Source organism: Lonchura striata, chromosome 5 (assembly GCF_050655825.1).
Source record: "Lonchura striata isolate lonStrDom1 chromosome 5, ASM5065582v1, whole genome shotgun sequence".
Classification (NCBI taxonomy): Eukaryota; Metazoa; Chordata; class Aves; order Passeriformes; family Estrildidae; genus Lonchura; species Lonchura striata.
Genome location: NC_140707.1, coordinates 23,579,352 through 23,598,509, shown reverse-complemented (window position 1 = coordinate 23,598,509; position 19,158 = coordinate 23,579,352). Strand labels below are relative to the sequence as shown.

Here is a 19,158-nt window from a genome sequence, read left to right as displayed (position 1 = left end):
TCTCTGTCTCTCTCTCTGTCTCTCTCTCTGTCTGTCTCTCTCTGTCTGTCTCTCTCTGTCTCTCTGATCTCTCTCCAATCATCTCTCTCTATTTCTCTCTATCATAATCTATCACCATCTATCATCTCTATCTAATAGCTAGATCTATAGCTATCTAATATCTCTCTCTATCATCTATATCTATTAGCTATAGCTAATAACTATATCCAATATCTATCTCTATATGTATCTATCATCTCTATCATCTCTATATATCTATCTAATATCTATTCTCTAATATCAAAATCTATATCAAAATCTATGTCTGTCTATATCTAAATCTCTGTCGATATATGCGGCGCTTTTAATCTCGGTTTCGGCCGCTCTTTCCCGCTGTTTTCCCGGATCCCCCCGCGCGGGAAAACCCCGCCGCGCGCTCGGGCTCGTGACGTCACGCGCGCAGCCCCTCCCGGCCCCGCCCTTTTCCCGCGCGGCGGCGCCGCCCCGTTCGCGCTGGCGGGAGGCGTGTCCCGGCGCGGCCGCCGTAGGCGCGATGTGGCGGGGGCGGGCGCGGCTCCACGTCAGCCATCGGCGGAGCGGCAGCGCCGCGGGCTGAGCGCCGGGACACCGCCGGGACACCGCCGGGACACCGCCGGGACCGGCCCGACCCCGCCGCTGTACGGAGCCGCGCGGCCCGCCCGCGCCGGCCTCGCGGGGCCGGGGGGAACGGGTGGGCGCCGCTGCTCCGCTGGGCGCCGCGAGGCCCGAGGCCTCGGGGCCCCGGCGGCAGCTTCCCGGTGTCCCCCGGCAGGGCCCCGGGGCGGCTGCGGGAGGGCTTGCGGCGCTCGGCGTGTGCTCAGGGGAATGGCAGGCGGCCGCGGTGCTGCGGGAAGTTTTGCCTCATAGCTTAAAATGCCCGGGTTTGGAGGGGAAGTAGGAGCGGGGACATTAAGGGAGAAATAGCCCCCAGCCGGCTGGAAATTTATCGGATTTTTTAGTAAACATTTGGAACGCTCTGTGCTATAATTGTGCCTCAGTGGAGCGCTGCATTCTCAAGGTTTGGTTCATTAGGTGCCCCCGTTCCTAAGGCTCCCCGGGGATGTAGGTGGCGAGCAGGCGTGGCTTTTTGTCTTCTGGCCTCTGTAAACTCTGCAACTTTCGATTTCCTTGGGTGCCCCATCCCTGCAAGTGTTCCAGGCCAGGTTGGATGGGGCTCTGAGCAACCTGCTCTGGTGATGGCAGAGGGTTTGGAATGAATTCCTCTTTAAAGTCCCTTCGGACTCCATTCATTCAGTGACTACCCACAGGTGACAGAGATGTTACCGCTGGAGAGTTAAAGCAGCACCTACGTCTGTGTCCTTGTGGGCTCTCAATTTCTCTGATTTCAAGTCTTTGTGCCTTGCAAGGAGGAAAACAGGTTCTCCCTGCCAAATCTCCCAGCTCTGTGTTTTAAGAGAGTTGTTTTTCATTGCTGCTTTTCAGAGCCCAAAGTACACTCATTTATCATGCTTCAGAGATATGTTTCACTGTAATTTTGGAAATTTCTGCAGCTGAGGTCTTTGAGTAAAGATACCTGCCCTGCTTTCACAAGGATCTACTTTATGGTCTGTGTGAGTTGTTCTTGTAGGTGAAGGTGCTGGCTGCAGGGCTTTGAGGCAGGAATTCTGGGTAACAGCATGGGAAATGTAAGCAAAAAAGCTGCTGCTGAGGCAAGAAAAGAGTTGAGAAAGCCCTCTGAGATCATCAAATCCAACCTTTGATCGCCACCTTTGTCAACTGGAGCATGGCACTAAGTGCCACATCCAGTCATTTCAGGAATCGGTGGTTTATGTAGATATTTGTAAGCAACAAGATTGAGTGATCTAGGACTTAAAATACAGAATTCATAACAGGAAGAGGACTGTTTCCTTAAAAGTTTGTATTGCTAGGATTTTTTGGGGTGGTTGTTGTGGCGCTGATTGATGCGAGTTGTTTTCCTCTGTGGAGAAAGGGACAGCAGCCCAGCTCAGCACAACTTCCCTGCTCCCTGTTCAGGGTGACGTTCTCTGGGTGCCCATTTGATGAGAAAAGGGAGTCTCAGACTTCCAGACAATTAATGTCAATAAAAGCTGATTTATTTTTGACACAATTTCTGTAGAAAGTACAAAATTGCTCATGTAATAAATAGTGACTGTTTTCTTTGCTGTGCTTTGTCAGTGTAGTATCACAGCATTAGCATTAGCCAAGCAAGCTCAAGCTTGAGCATTTTTCATTACTTAAGAAATAGAATAAGCAGGTTGATTTGATCCTAGATGTCTATTATATAAAGAATAAATAAACATGAGAATGAGGATTGATACAACAAAAAGGTTGATTTGATCCTAGATATCTATTACATAAGGAAAAACAAATCTGAGAATGAGCATTGAGCTTAATAGCAGATTTCATTACCTGGACTGCCAGGCACACAGCAGCTTAGATAGATCTGTAGCCTTCTTGTCCTTTTTCACCATAAAAAGGCTTGGTTTCCTCATTAGTGTCTAGTGGAGACAGTAGAGTTGAGCTGATTTGATGATCCCTGGCAGATAAAATGCTTCTGTCTCCTTCACTTTGTCTTCTCTCCCATCCTTGGTTTCTGCTCTCTTGGATCTCATGCTCATCTTCAAAGCTTCCTGCATAGACTGATTTGGTTTGTTAATTGAGCTCAGAACTTTATCTTTTCATTTTCTCTTTCTTCTGTGAAGTTTTTCAGCTGATTTTGCAGCTTGAGTGATTCAGCTGGAGGGGCACAGGAGTGTAGGGAAGGTAGTGGGAGTATACACCTGGGTATGACTTCAGAAGGGAGAAGCTGCATCCATTTGCCTTCAGTCAGGTGCCCTGTACACTTCTGTTATCCCTGACTGCCCAAAATATTGGAAAGATTTTGTTCTTTTTCTGTTGTCTCTGAAAAATGTCATACACTTCATCTTTGTGGTGCTCACAGGAATATTTCAGGGTGGTAGCAAAGCAAGAAGCCTTTTGCATGTAGCTTCTCAAGAAACAGCAATCCCTTCAAGCCATTAAGTCAGTTATAATAATATAATGATTTGTGTTTGTTAATAAAATCTTTTAACTTTGGGATGGCTTTGTTTGCTTGGTTTTTAGGTTGTCTGACATTTGTGTGAAAATAATTCTTCCCTTGAGAGAACTCCTGTAACCAAGAGCCATGACTGCTGCAGAGAACGTGTGTTACACGTTGATCAATGTTCCCATGGATTCAGAGCCACCTTCTGAAATCAGCTTAAAAAATGACCTAGGCAAGTATTGACAGTGATTGAAGGATACTCCATTTTGCCTGAATTAGTCACTCATTGTGCCTTTCCTAGAGTATTGTTTACATTTTGTAAGCTAAAACAAGTCTGTTTCATGTTTATTTTCTGTTGAGCTCTAGATGTATGTTCCTCTGTTTGCTGTGTTTAGAGAAATGTCATTATATAATTTTATTTCTTTGGTGTACTCCCCAGTCTGTGCAAAATCGGATTTTTTTTTTTCTTTTTGAGAGCGTTTTAAGTAATACCTGCTTGGACTAAGGCATATTTAAGCAGATTTTTTTGGAATAAGCAACAAATTATGTTGTCACTTGTTCAGTGCACTGTAGAATGTGCTGGCCAAAACAGCAGTGTTGGTATCTGATATATGTGTAGCACCAGAGCACATTGTAGTTTACTGGTACAAATTTAAGCATTAAAACAGCCTTGGAATTTAAACTCTTTTAATTCCAATATATTGATCTTCTGATAATTCCATGGATTCCATGTTTATTTTTAAATATCTCTTGCTTCCTCTTTATCCTTTAATAGAAGTAAAGGTATAGATTTTATTGATATGCTGTATTTCACTCCTTCAGAGGAGTTTGTGTCTTCTGACACTGAGGATCAGTATTAAAGTAGCTGTGACATGTCAGCCTTCCTCACTTCGTTTCCTGCTGCAGAAAAAGGAGATGTCAAGTTGAAGACAGAGGCCTTGAAGAAAGTAATCATTATGATTCTGAATGGTGAGAAGCTGCCTGGGCTCCTGATGACCATCATACGCTTTGTGCTGCCTCTCCAAGACCATACCATCAAAAAGCTGCTGCTCGTCTTTTGGGAGATCGTGCCAAAGACCACTCCAGATGGCAGGCTCCTGCAGGAAATGATCCTCGTGTGTGATGCATACAGAAAGGTAGCCTCTTGTTCGTTTCATTGGTTATGTTCCTCTGCTGGGTCTTTGTAGAAGGGGTAGCATTTTGTGTTACTGAATAAATATAACCAAACATTGTTTATGCTCAGCATTTCCTTCCTATCAGTTGTGTCTCAGTGCTTCAGAGCTGGTAACTGCAGATAAGCAGCAGGCCTACTACCAAGGAGTTTTGTGTTCTTTTGCTGATACAACTGAACAAAAATTTAGAGCTCTGTTTCCTTGTCTGTGAACATTAAAGGTGAGGGGTAACATAGTTGCCATCTTCCAAATATCTTGGGACAAGCCATGGGTCGTAAATGGACACTAATTGGGAAACATCTTAAAGATGTTAAGGAACTTCAACTTTGGGAATGGGTTGGAAAAATACAATCCAGGAAAAAATCCTACAGGCTTTGTAAGTTTTATTGCGCATAAATGCATATTTTAAAATATTCTGAGATAGGAGTGCTTTAGGAAAGCATTTCTTGAGAAAACAGTGAGGTGTTCTTGGGGATGTTGGGAACTTGTACCATGGGAGGGCTGAGTGTGGGAGCAGGTGGTAAGTGTATTCATCTGGAGAGTCTGGCATTTCAGTTATGTTTCTTGTTGCTTTTAGGACCTCCAGCACCCAAATGAGTTTATCCGAGGCTCCACCCTGCGCTTTCTCTGCAAGCTGAAGGAAGCAGAGCTGCTGGAGCCCTTGATGCCGGCCATCCGTGCGTGCCTGGAGCACCGGCACAGCTACGTGCGCCGCAACGCCGTGCTGGCCATTTACACCATCTACAGGTACGTGCACAAACAGGCCACAATCAACACCAGGACTGCCTTGAGGTTTTTGAGAACTCAAATATTTATCACTCCCTAGGGTGGGGTTAGAATATTTAGGTTTGTTTGCCTTTTATCCTCTGTTTAATGGGCATCCTTGGGTTCTACTCCATGCCAATAGCTCTTAATTGTGTTTCTTTTCTTGTAAAGGAACTTTGAACATCTTATACCTGATGCTCCTGAACTGATCCATGATTTCTTGGTGAATGAGAAAGATGCAAGCTGCAAAAGAAACGCATTTATGATGCTTATTCATGCAGATCAGGTAAGGGTACCTGCCCTCAAAGTCATTTGGTTTAATAATTGTAAATATGCTGGGTTACTAGCCAGTAGTTTATTGTTAGTATAAACTACTTGTATTTATAAAAAACTCATGTATGATAGTGTTAAGGCTGATAATGTAGGTCTTTAGTGCTCCCTTTATTTTAAAGGAGAACTACTCTATTGGATGAAGGTGCTGAAAAATGTGAGCATAACCACACTGAGAAGCACTCCATTATCTGCTGTTCTAAAGCTTTTGTAGTTGCATGAGTAAGAAATAGCAGTTTCTGTTTAGTGTTTTGGATTACTTGTTCTACAAGCAATTCCCTTTTGTTCCTAACTACCATTAGTTTGTCTCTCTTTTTGCCCTCTATAGACAGGATGGATTATTTTTCTGTTTAGATCTACAGCGTTTTCCTAAATTGTTGAAGTATTGCATGAAGGCTTTTTGATATTTTGATTGTTAGAATGTGTTTTGATTTAAAATTCAACAGAATGAGCAAACTCTGAATAACATAAAATAATTTATCTTCTGTGTAGGACCGAGCTTTGGATTATTTGAGTACCTGTATTGACCAAGTGCAGACCTTTGGTGACATACTGCAGTTGGTTATTGTTGAACTAATTTACAAGGTAAAAGAGAAATGTTGTGGCACATTTAAAATAAATGCACATTAGGCTGTTTTTTAAAAAGGATAGAATGTTGCTGGAAGGGGATTTAGCGGGCTTCTTGTCCGTGTCAGGAATATGTCATTGCTTAACAGAGCTGACTAAGATTTGTCTTTTGAAATCATAAACAGCTCAAGTGTGCACTGTACAGAGCAATAAGTCTCACCAGATTTGCTGTGATGGGGACTGTATTATCAAGAGTGATCTTTGTGGGCATGAGCAGGGCATCTCTTACAGAAACTGTTAGAGGCTCTGCCCTTTCTTTTGATGGGAGATTTTAAGACCATGTAGCATTGCTCAGAGTTGTTAAGAACAGCTTTTGAAGAGCTTTTGTAATTAGATTTTTACAGCCATGAATGACACTTCCTGTCACCAGAAAAGGTCATCACCTTTTGGTTAATTTTCTCCTCTCTGTAAGGTAGTGGAGCAGGTGAGCTGTAGGGTTGCTCTTTTCTTTGCGTGCCAACTTGTGGATCATTCTTTTATCAAGGTCTGTCACGCGAATCCATCGGAGAGAGCTCGGTTCATTCGCTGCATCTACAACCTGCTGCAGTCCTCAAGTCCTGCAGTGAAGTATGAGGCTGCAGGTACTCTGGTTACACTCTCCAGTGCACCCACAGCAATCAAGGTATGAAAGTGATGTTTTCAGCTCTTAGTAGCTTCTAGTGCACTGAAGTGAGCACTGTGTGCTGCATGTTGATACTTAGGAGGGAAGGCTTTAGTAACACTTCTCTTGTGATATACTCTTTTAAAGTATCTCTGGTCACAAAAAAAGACTGAGCAGACCTGGAGATAGTGGATTTCATGTCACTTTGGTAAGGGACAAGCTTGAATACTGTGCAGACTGTTAGACCAACCTATGATCTACTTGGCCTAGTTAGCTAAGCAGATTACAGCTGAAGATTTCAGAGATTGGTTGGAATTTTTTACTCATGAATATTATTCATTTCAGACAAGGGTAGAAGCATAAAGCAGTGAAGATTCATGTTGATTACTGATTGACCTGGGGTTCTTAGTTTTATATTTCTACCACTGATTATTGAAGATCACTATGAAATTTTGAATTTGTATGGAAATTTAAAAGATAGGTTGTGCATAGATTTAGAGCATTGTAAATAGCAGTTTCTAAAGGTCATGGGGGAGTAGGAATTTTAGCATTCTTGGTTTGTCATACTCATTTTGTTAGGTAGACACACTGTACATAGAAGTTGTTATTAAAACCTCTTATAGATAAGCTAACACTGCCAACTCTTTTAAGTTGGTTTTCACACCCTGTTGCATATTTCACAGCTGACCCAAAGCATGTTAGATAACCTATCTTATATCTTTCTTTCAATTTGAAGTCTGTATATTATAAGCCAATGCCATTGTGAGTCTTCAGGTGTGATTTTTGTAACATGGAAAAAAACTGGACAAAAAAATTTAAAATCTGTTTATCTGTGCCAATTCTGAGTAGCTGCTTGAGTCTTTTCCCCAGTGTCAGAAATTTTCCAGTTTATTCTCTTCATGACTAAAAAAAATGGTTTTGATCCTTTTAATTTTAGGCTGCTGCCCAATGCTACATAGATTTGATTATTAAAGAAAGTGATAATAATGTGAAACTGATTGTCTTGGATCGGTTGATTGAGCTGAAGGAGCATCCTTCCCACGAACGAGTGTTGCAGGTATGTGGCTGTCTATTTTTCTGTAAGCCTTAGGAAAGAAAAGCCTTCTATAACAAAGCTCCCAGGTTTTTGCAATGTATGGAGAGAAGAACTTCTAAGGTTCAATTTCCTTTTGGTATGTTTTTGGTAAAAACATATTGGATGGACTTCTGTGTTTATGACTTGGCTGCTTTTATTGTCTGCATGAGAATTAATAATGACAAATGCTTTCCTGGTTGTAAGGTTTAATGGTGTAGCTGCACAGGAGACTTCTATGTAAATGTAGAATGTAGTAAATGAACACTGAGAAGTTTTAATGCCTGTTGCTTGCTTGTCAGTAGATCATATCTTACGTATCCAGAAAGGCTTTTAAGATCATTGAGGACTGAAAAACAGAATTGTATGAAGAGGAAGTAATTTAAAATGGCGAAATACTTTGCTTTGTTGTTGTTTCAGGATCTAGTTATGGACATCCTCAGAGTGTTGAGCACCCCAGATCTAGAAGTGCGCAAAAAAACCCTTCAGCTGGCTCTGGATCTTGTGTCTTCAAGAAATGTGGAGGAGGTAAATTATATGTGCTTTTGATTCATTACACTATTTTCTTTCTTTTGAAAAATGTCACTTTTTAAAAAATTGATTTGATCTTTTCTGCAGCTTGTGATTGTTCTGAAGAAGGAAGTGATTAAAACTAATAATGTGACAGAGCATGAAGACACAGACAAGTACAGACAGCTCCTGGTTCGGACACTGCATTCCTGTAGTGTTCGCTTCCCAGACATGGCTGCAAATGTTATTCCAGTGGTATGCAAATATTTCATTATATTCTCATTACATGTCTTACACCTATACCCAGCACCTGCAGAATTGCTGAAGCTGAGGTGTTCCTAATAGAGGCTTCATAATGCACCTCACAAGAACCAATGCTATTTTTAATTCCTAAAGAAACATTAGGACTTTTGATGCTGTAATTATTTGTCTTCTGAGACTATTATTATATTTTTGAAGAACATGAGCTGAAGAGAACCTTTTAAAGTGCAGTAATTTATATCACTAGAAAAACAGTTTGGAAATGTTATAATTGCTACTTGTTTGGAATGTACTTCAGATTGTTTGACTTCAGTTTTTTTTCACTGGAGATACATAAAGAGTTTTATTTTTCTGAACATAAAAGGGAAATATTATTGTACAAACTTCTCTGTGCTGCTGTTTGTGTTGATGTTCAATGTTTTGTGGCAGCTGATGGAATTCCTTAGCGATAACAATGAAGCGGCAGCTGCTGATGTCCTGGAGTTTGTGCGGGAAGCGATCCAGAGATTTGAAAACCTCAGACCTCTTATTGTTGAGAAGATGCTTGAAGTCTTTCATGCTATTAAATCTGTCAAGTGAGTCCAGAATCTGATATCAGACTTGGGAGCACCTGTGGCTCACTTGCATTGAATGTATATTGTCATTAAATATGTACAAAAATCCACATTACCCACACAGACTGATTCTGAGCTGAGATATTTTGAAGTAGAGGATTTCTATGTACAGCTTTCTTCTTGCCTACTTGTGCAAGAGATAAATTTGGTGTTTGTTGCATTGAATAGACAAAATAAATTCAATTTTAATTTCTATAATGCACTTGATAATTGTATTTCCACTTGCTAGAAAATAGTGTTGTTGATGAAGGCCAAACATAAAGTAATATGTTTATTAAAACAGAATTCCTAAGGAATTAGCACTTGTAGGCAAGTGGAAACTTGTACATTTATCAGAAAACATAATCTAACACAGACTGAGCTTTACAAGCGACAGAGCTATTTTAGCACCTTTCAGGGCTCTAAAAACTTTGCTTGCTGATGGATATGTAAAGGTTAAGTCTTCTTATGAGAACTTCTCTGTATCAGAAGAGCACTCTGTCATTCTCCTAATACACAGAAAACTCTGAATCCCATCTCCATTGTAATCTCATTAAGTGGGGGCAAAAAATCCCTCTGAAGCTTTGTTATTCTTTTCCTAATCTTCATTATTTTTTTTCATTTTCTCCTGTAGAATGGAAAAAATAGTTTGCCTCAGTTAAATGGAGAATTTAGAGCTGACTTTATTCACATGCAGTGGAGTATTTAATTATGATCACAATGAAATTTAATTTTACGTATGTTAGGTTTAACACAGATGGGAATAAATATATAGCAGAGAATATATCTAATTTGATGTATTTTGATGTACTTGTTTGTGAGTTTACTGAGGCTTAAAGGATAATTGCTTTTGATTTAACCTGTTTTTGTCAGTTGTGTCCTTTTGAATTTGTCAAGACTGGCCTTTACTACCTGATAAATTACTTTTCTTGGTGCCAGTTTCAGTATATCACAAAAGCATTATTTAAATTATTGTTCTTGTCTTAGGATTTATCGAGGAGCATTATGGATCCTTGGAGAATATTGCAGCACAAAGGAGGATATACAAAGTGTAATGACAGAGGTTCGCAGATCACTAGGAGAGGTGTGTATGTTTTGGTGGTTTTGTGTTTACTGGCTCTTTGTGGTTTTTCCTGCCATTCTGCAGTGGGTTTTCTAAGAAAAGGTATTTTGGAAAAATCAAGTAAGATGCAACACAGGAAATCTTAAGTAAAAAGCACTCAGGGTTTTGCATTCGTTACTCATTTTTTTCAAGTAGCATACTTGAGCTAAGAATAAGTTATACCTGTTAAGAGAAGAGTTGGGAAATTCCTTATTTCAGAAAATTATGGCAGCTTTAAGATATGATTTAATTATATCCAGTAGCAAAGAAAAAGTGCTTTTAGTCTGGTTGTTCCGAGAGAAAGATTTCTCTGACAAAATCTAATTCATCAATGAGAGCTTTATTGCATGTGTGGGAAGCTTCTGTATGTATTTCAATATCTGCTTATTTTCTCAAATTCTCCCCAAACCGACACACTGTAGCTGACCTTTGGCTTATAAAAATTTGAGTAATGCAGAAAATTTTTATTAAAACCTTCTGCAGAACAAAACAGTATCTTTTATTTTTATTGTAACAGTTGCCTCCTGCTCATTTCTAGATCCCAATAGTAGAATCTGAAATCAAGAAAGAAGCTGGTGAACTCAAACCTGAAGAAGAGGTTCCTGTGGGTCCAGCCCAAAAATTAGTGACAGAGATGGGCACTTATGCAACACAGAGCGCTCTTAGCAGTTCCCGACCTGCCAAAAAGGAAGAAGACAGGTATTTGTGATTTCCTACTTGCCCTGGAATGACTTGGTTAATTTTTATCTTTGTTTATTTGAGTGGTGTTACCTGTCATACAGAGTTCAGTGGTTGAGGGAATTTCCTGTTTTAAGGTATTATCCCAACTAGATAGTATAGGAAGCTGCCTGATTGCTTAGGATTTGTAATCAAAGTGCACTTTGTAATGAAAGTGTATAAATAAGTGCTTTATTAATTATGATATTCTAAATTCTAGCTGATTTATTTATAGATAGATATCTCTCACATTTTTAGTTGGATACAGAGATTAAAATATTTTCTTCCCTTTATGTCACCTTGCACTCCTACACTTCTCTCCCCCTAGTCCATGTGGAAATGACTGTGTGACTTGTTAAAATCTCTGTATCTAGAAAATTACTTTGAGAAGTTAAAACCCCAACCTTGAGAGGAGTTTCAAACTTGTACAGTGTGGAAGTTAAGGTATCAAGAAAAGTAGGCTGAAGATTGTCATCCAAAAGTAGTTTTCTGAGGATCATTTGTCTTTGCAGACCTCCCTTACGAGGATTCCTGCTGGATGGAGATTTCTTTGTTGCAGCTTCCCTTGCTACAACTTTAACCAAGATTGCTTTACGTTATGTGTCCCTAGTTCAGGAAAAGAAGAAACAAAATGTGAGTCATCTTTTGGGTTTTCACATTTAAGGAAGAGCTGCTTTTTGCCTCTTCTTTTACAAAGATGCAGAATGGGTTAAGCTCAAAGTAAAGTGCCAGTTATGTGATTGGATAATAATGGTAGTTTTAATCACAAACAGGACCTGCTGCTTTCCAGCCATCCTATCTAGACAGTCTCTAAATCATTCTGCTTGGTTTCAGATAACACGTACTAAAAAACTAAGTAATCTGTTCAGAGATGCTATGATTTGATTAATATGCACCTTTTCCTAAAAAGGTCAGAAGTCAAGATTTCTTTAAAGCTGTGGAAAGTGCAGTAACCTTCTTCCATTCTCTTTGTGCTCCTTCTTAGTCCTTTAATGCTGAAGCTATGCTGCTGATGGCCACTATTCTCCACTTGGGAAAGTCTTCTCTTCCCAAGAAGCCAATTACAGATGATGATGTGGATCGTATTTCGTTGTGTCTGAAAGTGTTGTCAGAATGTTCTCCTCTCATGAATGACATTTTCAACAAAGAATGCAGGCAGTCCCTCTCTCACATGCTGTCAGCCAAGCTAGAAGAGGAGAAACTTTCCCAAAAGGTGAGCTGTTATAAGTGTGTAACCATAAACACTTTGAGTTTTTACAGGTGTTCACATCCAGGCTGGTCCCAGAAATGTCACCATTTGACTCTGTGTAGGTCAGCCATTCTTTGACTGTTTTTCTGTGCTAAGGAACGGAATTCATTGTGAATTCTTGAATTATTCTCTTCCTGCAGAAAGAATCTGAGAAGAGGAATGTGACAATTCAGCCAGATGATCCCATTTCCTTCATGCAGCTAACTGCTAAAAATGAAATGAGCTCAAAAGAAGACCAGTTCCAGCTTAGCCTTCTTGCAGCAATGGGAAACACACAGAGGAAAGAGGCTGCTGATCCTCTTGCTTCCAAACTTAATAAGGTAGTGGGAAATCAGTGTTTTAATTGTATACGTGGGATCACTTTGGGAATTGCAGACTGGAACTGATAAACCAGACTATGCTGCTTGATTGAGAAGACCCAGTTATATCCTGGTTGGGATCAGGAGAAAGAAAATGCACTTGTCTCTATAGTTGTCACCTTCTCAAATGGGAAGAGGAAGAACAAGAAGGACACTTGGACAGTGCTGAGCTGGTGGAATGTGGAGAAGAAATTAGGGTTTGCTTCTTTGAAATCCCAGTAAAGTTCACAGGGAAGTGAAGTGAGCAAGGATGCCATAAGTGATTAAGATCCTCTTACTTTGGCTGCTGTATCCTATGGCCAAGTGCAATGCCTCCTTATTTCACTCTTTAGGCGTTTGTTTCTATAGATTAGCAGAACCTGCTGAGGAGGTTTAAAGAGAAGAAATCACTTGAGTAATTCATTAGTTAAGAGTTAAACCCCCAGACTTTGAAAGAATGGATGAATTCTTTTTGATGTTGAAAATTACCTTTTCATTTTAAATCAACATTTCTTTGTCCTGGTGGTCATCTTAAGAATAAATGGCATTACAGTTCATATTTAGGAACTTATTAGCTCAGAATTCATTTCATCTGGAGAGGGTTTATATCTGTATATAAACATATAGTGTATATGCAGGGGCACATGTGAAAGAAGGTTCCTTGTTTTGGAGGCCCATATTAAAGAATAATCAATTTAAGTGTACTTTATTCTTCTTTTTTTGTCATTGTTTGAATGATTCTGTGTTTTAAACTGGTTTCTGAGAAGGTGAATCACTTGGCTTGTGTCACAGGTCACTCAGCTGACAGGTTTCTCAGACCCTGTGTATGCAGAAGCCTATGTCCATGTCAATCAGTATGACATTGTGCTGGATGTGCTCGTGGTCAACCAGACCAGTGACACCCTGCAGAACTGCACCCTGGAGCTGGCCACGCTGGGTAAGGAGGGCTGCACTGCTGCCAACAAAGCAGCTCTGAGCTTTTGGGAATTGGGCATTACCCTGCTGTAAGGAATTCCTGAAACACTTCCACAGTGATGCCAGTTAGTCGCCTTTTTGAATGCCTTTAAAAATATAATGTTTTAAATATTTGGTGGAAGTTTGCATGTACTGACACTGACAATGCAATCTGATGATATAAACCATAGTCAGATTTTATCACTAAAAACACAGTGTTCCATTTCCTCTTCTCCTTTTTTCCTGAGATATAGACAGGCTTTTTGATGTACTTATTTTTCATTGTGCTGCTACCATAGACAGGAAAATAAAAATAGGTCAAAATCCCAACTGGAGTGGAGCAGAAAGCCATCTGCCCTAGGTGGTTTTTGCACTCAGCCTGAAGTGCTTAAATACTGCATTTACTCAACTGAAACCATTCCCTGTACCAACAGCTGTACCAGAGTCTTGCTTGGACAGTACTGAGGCTTCATTAACTTCTCTTAGAGGAGTCACTGGAGCAGATAATTCAAGAACAGTAACCAGTTTCTTACTCGTTGTCCTCTGCTTTGGCAGTCAGGAGCTGAAATACGTTTGCAATATGCTAGGAGAACTCACATTACATACTTTTCACTGTTGTGAATATGACTGGAGGGGCATAACCTTTCTCCTAAAATTTTGTAAATCATTTGATGAGACTAATGATGGATATAAATCAAATGGATGCATTATTTAATAGGTTGTATTTTTCTGTTTGTCAGCTCAGTAAGGTGGAATTCTGTATTTCCCAGCTGATGTACTGCAGAAGCTGGCTTGAGGCATCACTCCCATGTGGAGCTCGTGCTGTTCATGCTGTGTTCTCAAATTGCAGTTTAATAGAACTAAGGAGTCTTTCCAATTGCTTGCAGAAGGATTAGTAAAAATGCATCCCTTAGTGTTTCCTTGGAGCAATTGTATTCAGAATCAAGGGGATATTTTTTGACCTGTTTATAAATAGCTTAGTGCGTGTAGTGCTGGACATTGTACTTTGGGTTTGAGGCACTTGACTATAGGGTTAGGACTTATGATGATGTCAGTGATTAAAATACAAGGTAGAATTAACCATTTCCATGTTAAAAAATTACTACTAAACTCCATCCAAATCTCATTTAATTCAGTATTTGCATTTGTTTTCAGTGGGGCAATATTTTAACTGAAATTTCTATGTAATGTAATTTCTCTTGCAATTAGGAAACTATAAAAAAAAAGAACAACCAATTCCAAATCAACGAGTATCTTCATAGTGGTGTTTAGTGCAGCTCTATAGATGCAAAAATTGAATGACGAGAAAATAAAAATCTGTTGTTCCAAAAGCTAAGCTCATTGTATACTGCTAAGTGTTCCCTGATTTCATCTCCCAATTTCTTTACACAGGTGACTTGAAACTTGTGGAAAAACCATCTCCTCTGACACTTGCTCCACATGATTTTGCAAACATTAAAGCTAATGTCAAAGTCGCTTCAACAGAAAATGGAATAATTTTTGGTAATGTTGGTAAGTAAGCAATTTCAGTGTGCAAAATTAACATAAATGAGTTGCATTTTTAACTGCTTAATGAGCTCAGAAAGAAGTACAATCTTTCACATTGGGAGAATAAATTAAATTACAATGTAGGAATATTTTGTGATTATTCTTTTTTTAAAATCTGTATCACTGTTACTTAAAACATCATAGAATGTGCTACCTTTAGGATGATTGTCAGCATGAGATTGAGCAAGGGGTGACAGTTGGCAGATGGTAACTTGGCACCCTTATTAAGTGCAAATGCACTTTTTGGAATATTCAGAAATGGTTTTGTGTGTTCTCTTGCAGTGTATGATGTCTCTGGAGCTGCCAGCGACAGAAACTGTGTGGTTCTCAGTGACATTCACATTGATATCATGGATTACATCCAGCCTGCTTCCTGTACAGATGCTGAGTTCAGACAGATGTGGGCAGAATTTGAATGGGAAAACAAAGTTAGTTTTTGGGGGTTTTTTGTATGCTACTTTGTTGATGAGATACAATTCTGTCTCTTGTTCTGCAGCAGCTCATTACAGCAGCATTATCTATTGCCACATAAACCTCATTCATCCTCATTGGATGTTTGCCTCAAGTAGCTTATTCTCTTACAGCTATCTTACCTCTTTCACAAGCTTAGCAATGCAATAACTGGGTTTTTGGTTTGCAAAAGAGGTTGTGTGCATTGAGCTTTACCTCCTGTATGGAAGCTGTCCAAGATGACTGGTGATTGCTGTGTATTTTGGCTCAAAGGTGAGATGGCAACAAGTGTGAGTTTATGCTGAGGCTGCAGAATTACTCGTGCTGCTCAGCCAATTCTTAATCATATTGTGTTGTGGGTTGCAAGGGACCTTTTAAAGGTTGTTTAGTCAGGGGGACAGGAACATCTTTCTTTCACTTTGCTACTTTGCTGTAGAGCTGTAGCATAAAATTCTGGGTGCTGTGTATGACCAGCAAGATCGTGGGTACCCTTCACAGTAACTGAAGGTGCCAAAACCTAAAAAAATGGTTTAAGGGACATAATATAAAAGTGGAGTAGAAACATTAAACCAGAATGGGAGATACTTTTTATCAACTGTAGCTTTGGTACCTAGGTGTGCCTACTTGAGACTAGGTTTAAATATCTCAGGGGGAGCTTGTGCACAACACATTGTAATACATGATACATGAAGCCTTGGTAGTTTGCAACCTCCTCTTAAGGGATATGTTAAAAAACAATTTAAACAAGGCACATAATATGCAATATGATAAAGCCAAGGCAGCCCAGAGAGCTTTGTTTCTAGAAGGGGAAGATTAAAGGACTATTTATCACTAGTTAAAAGCAAACTTTGGACTAGGTATTGCTTTTCCTTGTTCTGGCAATGTGTAAACTGTATTCAGACAAGGAGTCCACTGTTTGCTGTAGAGAATCTAGATGTTCAACAGAGTATCATATTCACCCATTAGATTTTAGAAACGATGGTAATAGCATGAAATTTTGCATCTTAACAAGTGGAGGGCAGGAGGGGAAGACTTCCTGTGATGCCACTACATAGTGGGAAGTGCATGCAGCTTAGTGAGTGTGCTGTTCCTTGAGGAGGAATGTGGAAGTGATCTCCTTTATAAAGCCCTGAAGAAGATATTTCAGAAATGCCTGAGGTGCTAATTAAAGTAATTGCCTTTTTTTTCCTTCTTGAAGGTAACAGTGAATACAAATATCATTGATTTAAACGAATACTTACAGCACATACTGAAGTCAACCAATATGAAATGCCTGACTCCAGAGAAGGTGAGTTATTTCTTGGAGAGTTTTGGATACCTTTTTTAGTGCTTGTGCCTTGTTACTTAATTTGTTCAACATTTGTTGTTAATATTCTTAGAAATGCCTGCTTACAAAATGAAGTAGTACATATACCTCAAAGTTTTTACCCTGAAATTAGTAAAAGCTGATAAACGTTACCAAAATTCTCTGTTGTCCCAAGCTGGAAAATCTGAATGTCCGTTTTGATTCATACTAGCTAAGCTTGCATAGACTTGATGGGACCATCTGTTTACATAAAGGGGTTTCTTTAGTAGCTTCATATTTCTTCCTTCTCTGACAAAATTTACCTTTCTTTTGCCAGTTTAGCCTTTTTGTTGTAAAGTAGAATAAATATATAGAATAGCTACTTGCTGTTAAGGTATAGCATGTATGATAGCTATTAGCTATTTACATGTATAGTAACCAAACTTAAGTATAGTAGCTATTTAGTTTCTTTGCCATTTTGCTGTTGGTTGAAACAAACCATAAAATACCTTCCTTCCTTGTCTTGATGAATTCTGTAGACTGCATGATTCCCAATATGAATTCTAGAAAAAGGCCACAACTGTTTCCCAGTGCACGATTCTCACATGTTACAAAACGTTGCACATGAAGAAAGAAGTGTAAACATGATACATTGATAACTGCCTAGAGAACTTGGGGTGAACTAAACTGTGTTTCGAGGATTTTGGTCTTTTAAGAGTTTCCATGTGCTTTCCACAGGCCCTTTCAGGCTACTGTGGCTTTATGGCAGCCAATCTGTACGCCCGTTCCATATTCGGAGAAGACGCCCTGGCCAACGTGAGCATTGAGAAGCCGATTCACCTGGGACCAGAGGCGCCTGTCACAGGCCACATACGGATCCGGGCCAAGAGCCAGGTAACGTACCAAGCACTCCTAAAAATTTACAGCTTTTTGGCAGTCTTTCCTCCTGGTGTGTTGCCATAAAATAGGCCTTTGCGCCAAGATTTCCCAATTTTGTCCATAGTGCTGCAAATAGGATGTTATATTTTATTTGCCTTTAAATAAACAGCAAATATGCTCCAGGGTTACATGATGTTTTTCTTACCAAATTTCACATTTCAGTGTCACACAACAAGGAAATTTTATGCATGTAATTGCTATTCACTGATTCTTTTTAAAAACAACAAAACAAAACCTCAGGGTTTTTTAGTAGGAGTATTTTCTGTAGATATATGTGTCTGCTTTGGGTTTTAGAGTTTCTACTTGCCAACTGATAAAAAAAAGACCGGGATTTGGAATAAATAAAGCAAAAACACCAGTGTACAATAGAAATATTAAACAGTGTACAATAAAGGAGTACTTGAGAGTTTTCATATTCAAAGAAAACATTTCATTTATGTGATGTCACTATAAAGATTTTGGACTAGTTTAAATTAAAGTTTCTGATGTGTTACAGTGCTATTTTTACATAGAACTGCATTCACTTACATATGCCAGCATGGTTTCATCTTGAAATCACTGTGCTATTGAATATGTGGATTTATTAATGCAGTTTATTTTGAATGTTCCTCAGTTTCTGTGCAACATTAATCTGGCTCTGTGATTAAATAATTTTCCATAGCTGTGGTGCACTGAGTGTGCTGGTATCAGTACTGGGACTTTTGACAGTTAAATTTCAGTAACTGGACAGGCAGTTGTAATTTCTCCCCTGGCAGTCCTCTTTCAATTGGTAGGAGGTCAAAAGGTTAAAATAGGTTTTATTATTCTGTTTTTCATGTTGATAACACATGTAACAGTTGCCAGCTCAATTAAGTTTCATTGTCTCAATAATATATGTAGACCTAACCTTTACCTAGTGATAAGGAAATGAGTACTATGAAATGTACAAAGAAGTGAGCAGCTAGAAATTTCCATGCCACTGATTCAATAGATTTCTATATGTGGAGCTTCCATTTTAATATAGATGAGATAAAGTTATTTTCAAGTGAGGTATTTGTGTCATGATTGTTGTTTTCCTTTTCCTTACAGGGAATGGCCCTGAGCCTTGGAGATAAGATCAATCTGTCTCAGAAGAAGACAAGTTTATAAATTTTACCTAACGTCTTTTCAGGTCTTTTACAGTTTAACCTTAGGTATGTGGCTTTTGGGATCCAGAACATCTTATATTCTTCAGTGTTCTGTAATTGTAGAAGCCAAGCTTTTGAGCTGAAAGCATTCCAGCAGATAATTTATAGGTTCTCCATGATTGATATTGAGCAAATTTTAGATCTCCAGGTTTTTTTTTTTTTCTTTGTCCTGGAAGTCATTTTCTTTGTCTCTAATATATACTGATGCTCACAGTACAATAAACAAGTTATACCAGTACTGTTTTGTTGTAAATTATAATCTCTGTAATATCTGATCAGCATTGAATATTTGTCTGGGGTACTTTGATGCTCTGAGAAAGTGAGAATCTGTAATAGCTTAAATGTTTACAATAATGACTAGGCCTAAATATGTGAATGTGTGATCCTGGTTCTTAAAATACTCTGATATACCTAGGAGAATATAAATTTGCCAACTGAATTAAAGGCTGCATATTCT

The 19,158-nt window shown here is 39.2% G+C and overlaps 1 protein-coding gene across 4 annotated transcripts; it reads left to right on the top strand.

Moving 5' to 3' along the window:
• Positions 1-525: 525 nt before the first annotated feature.
• COPB1 (coat protein complex I subunit beta 1) lies at positions 526-18,939 on the top strand. 4 transcript variants are annotated; one of them, XM_021529507.3, is made up of 22 exons: positions 526-656; positions 3,103-3,254; positions 3,929-4,158; positions 4,772-4,941; positions 5,131-5,245; positions 5,782-5,874; positions 6,401-6,538; positions 7,455-7,574; positions 8,010-8,117; positions 8,208-8,354; positions 8,790-8,935; positions 9,941-10,037; positions 10,594-10,754; positions 11,285-11,405; positions 11,758-11,985; positions 12,162-12,341; positions 13,152-13,296; positions 14,706-14,825; positions 15,144-15,289; positions 16,510-16,599; positions 17,335-17,490; positions 18,604-18,939. In XM_021529507.3, exons 2-22 carry the CDS (start codon positions 3,164-3,166, stop codon positions 18,661-18,663), a joined length of 2,862 nt encoding a protein of 953 aa, XP_021385182.1. In that variant the 5' UTR covers positions 526-656; positions 3,103-3,163; the 3' UTR covers positions 18,664-18,939. The 4 variants fall into 4 exon arrangements, with proteins under 4 accessions (XP_021385182.1, XP_021385183.1, XP_021385184.1 ...); XM_021529508.3 differs by having other exon boundaries at positions 526-709; XM_021529509.3 differs by lacking the exon at positions 526-656 and adding an exon at positions 780-1,036.
• The last annotated feature ends 219 nt before the right edge of the window (positions 18,940-19,158 follow it).

Excerpts from the sequence above, each read along its gene's own strand:
- COPB1 (XM_021529507.3), top strand. The coding sequence starts at position 3,164 with ATGACTGCTGCAGAGAACGTGTGTTACACGTTGATCAATGTTCCCATG. Across the intron at positions 12,342-13,151 it reads TTGCTTCCAAACTTAATAAG|GTCACTCAGCTGACAGGTTT; the intron begins GTAGTGGGAAAT and ends CTTGTGTCACAG. Across the intron at positions 14,826-15,143 it reads AATAATTTTTGGTAATGTTG|TGTATGATGTCTCTGGAGCT; the intron begins GTAAGTAAGCAA and ends GTTCTCTTGCAG.